Source organism: Buceros rhinoceros, unplaced genomic scaffold (genome assembly GCF_000710305.1).
Source record: "Buceros rhinoceros silvestris isolate BGI_N320 unplaced genomic scaffold, ASM71030v1 scaffold17873, whole genome shotgun sequence".
Lineage (NCBI taxonomy): Eukaryota > Metazoa > Chordata > Aves > Bucerotiformes > Bucerotidae > Buceros > Buceros rhinoceros.
Genome location: NW_010402007.1, coordinates 1,696 through 3,131, shown reverse-complemented (window position 1 = coordinate 3,131; position 1,436 = coordinate 1,696). Strand labels below are relative to the sequence as shown.

General features: G+C 56.0%; 1 protein-coding gene across 1 annotated transcript in view; it reads left to right on the top strand.

The window, feature by feature from the left end:
* The window catches only part of MYOM1 (myomesin 1), a gene marked incomplete at its 3' end in the record, with an annotated part of 44,489 nt that overhangs the window by 41,390 nt on the left and 1,663 nt on the right, over positions 1-1,436 (top strand). Inside the window, exons 29-31 of the mRNA XM_010132507.1 lie at positions 153-240; positions 898-936; positions 1,022-1,127. Coding sequence (XP_010130809.1) covers positions 153-240; positions 898-936; positions 1,022-1,127 — 233 coding nt within the window. The remainder of the gene's footprint in view (positions 1-152; positions 241-897; positions 937-1,021; positions 1,128-1,436) is intronic.

Sequence of the window (1,436 nt, the reverse complement as noted above, 5' to 3'; positions counted from 1 at the left end):
CCCAGGGGTAGGGCAGCGGGGGCAGCTCTAGCCTCTGGCACTGGGCACCTCCCTGGGCAGGGGGGTGGGACATCAGCTGGGTTCGGGAGTAAAACCTAGATTTTTCCACAGTAACTGTTCTGAGAACTGGATTTACTCTCGTGCTGTTGCAGTTTTCCAAGAAGGATGCCGGCACTTACGAAGTCATACTGAAGGATGACAGAGGGAAGGACACCAGCGAGCTCAAGCTCAAGGACACAGGTCAGAGCCTCTTTCTGCCCCACCGCAGTGGGCAGCAATGGCTTGTGGCTTTGTTCCTCCTGCACACGAGAGCGTCTCGTTAGGAAAACAGAGCGTTCGGTCCCAACGCTGTTCAGAGGCAGCGCGTCGCATCCAGGGTCTGTGTAGCTGCGGGCGAGTACGGTGGTAACGCGCAGCCTGACGGAACAGGTTCCTCAGCAGGCCAGGGCAGTGCACGGCTGCAGATACGGGAAGAAATAACTTTAGAAGATTTCACGATTTATTACATTCATTCTTTAGGGCCCTTTTCCATTACTGCATTTTTTAAATTTCACTCACGTTCCCCAGCAAGTGGAGAAGCCCCCTCCCCCGCCATTAGCACGTGTGTCGAGGGGCTGGTGATCAGCTGGGTGGTGTCACTGACAGCCCCAGAGAGGATAGCCCCGTCCTGTTCGGCCGCAGCAGTGCTCCCAGGGCTGCAGGTAACGGCAGGCTGGGAGGGGGCACGCACAGGCTGGGCTTCTGCTTTACTTAGAGCGCTCACAGGCTTTCTAAGGTGGGCCCAGTTTCGTTTCCAAACCTCCTGGGGAGAACATTTCAGAGCCGGGGCTTGTCCCATTATTGGCTGTGCTCGAGCTGCAGACACAGAGCCTTACTCTCCGGGTTTCCTCTCCACAGCTTTTGCAGATCTGATGAATGAAGTGTGCAGAAGGATTGGTAAGCGCTTAATTCTCTTCCTGCATGAATGACTCATTGTGCCCCTCGATGAATGGCTGCATCGATCCGGCTGTTCTTCTTTCAGCGTTATCTGCGACAGACCTGAAGATCCAGAGCACGGCTGAGGGCATCAGGCTGTATTCCTACGTGACGTATTACGTGGAGGATCTGAGAGTAGGCTGGCTGCACAAGTGAGTACGCAGGGGCTTTGCAAAAGACGCTGCAGCTTTGGTTTTGTAGACTCGTAAAGAACGTGGATATCTGGGAGAGCCGAGGCCTGGGTTTCTCTCTCGGGAGCCCTTCTCTCATATCAGGTAGTTTCCGTGAATTGCATCCACGTGAAGCCAGCCTGAGAGCCAGGGGCTGGTGGCACAGGGCCCTCCTGTAGCTCCTTCTTAAGGCAGACAGCCCCATGCCATGGGGCGCTGTCAGAGCACTTCCCCCGTCCTGGGCAGGAGCTCCACCTTCCGCGGAGTCAAACACAACCTGGGGGACCGACA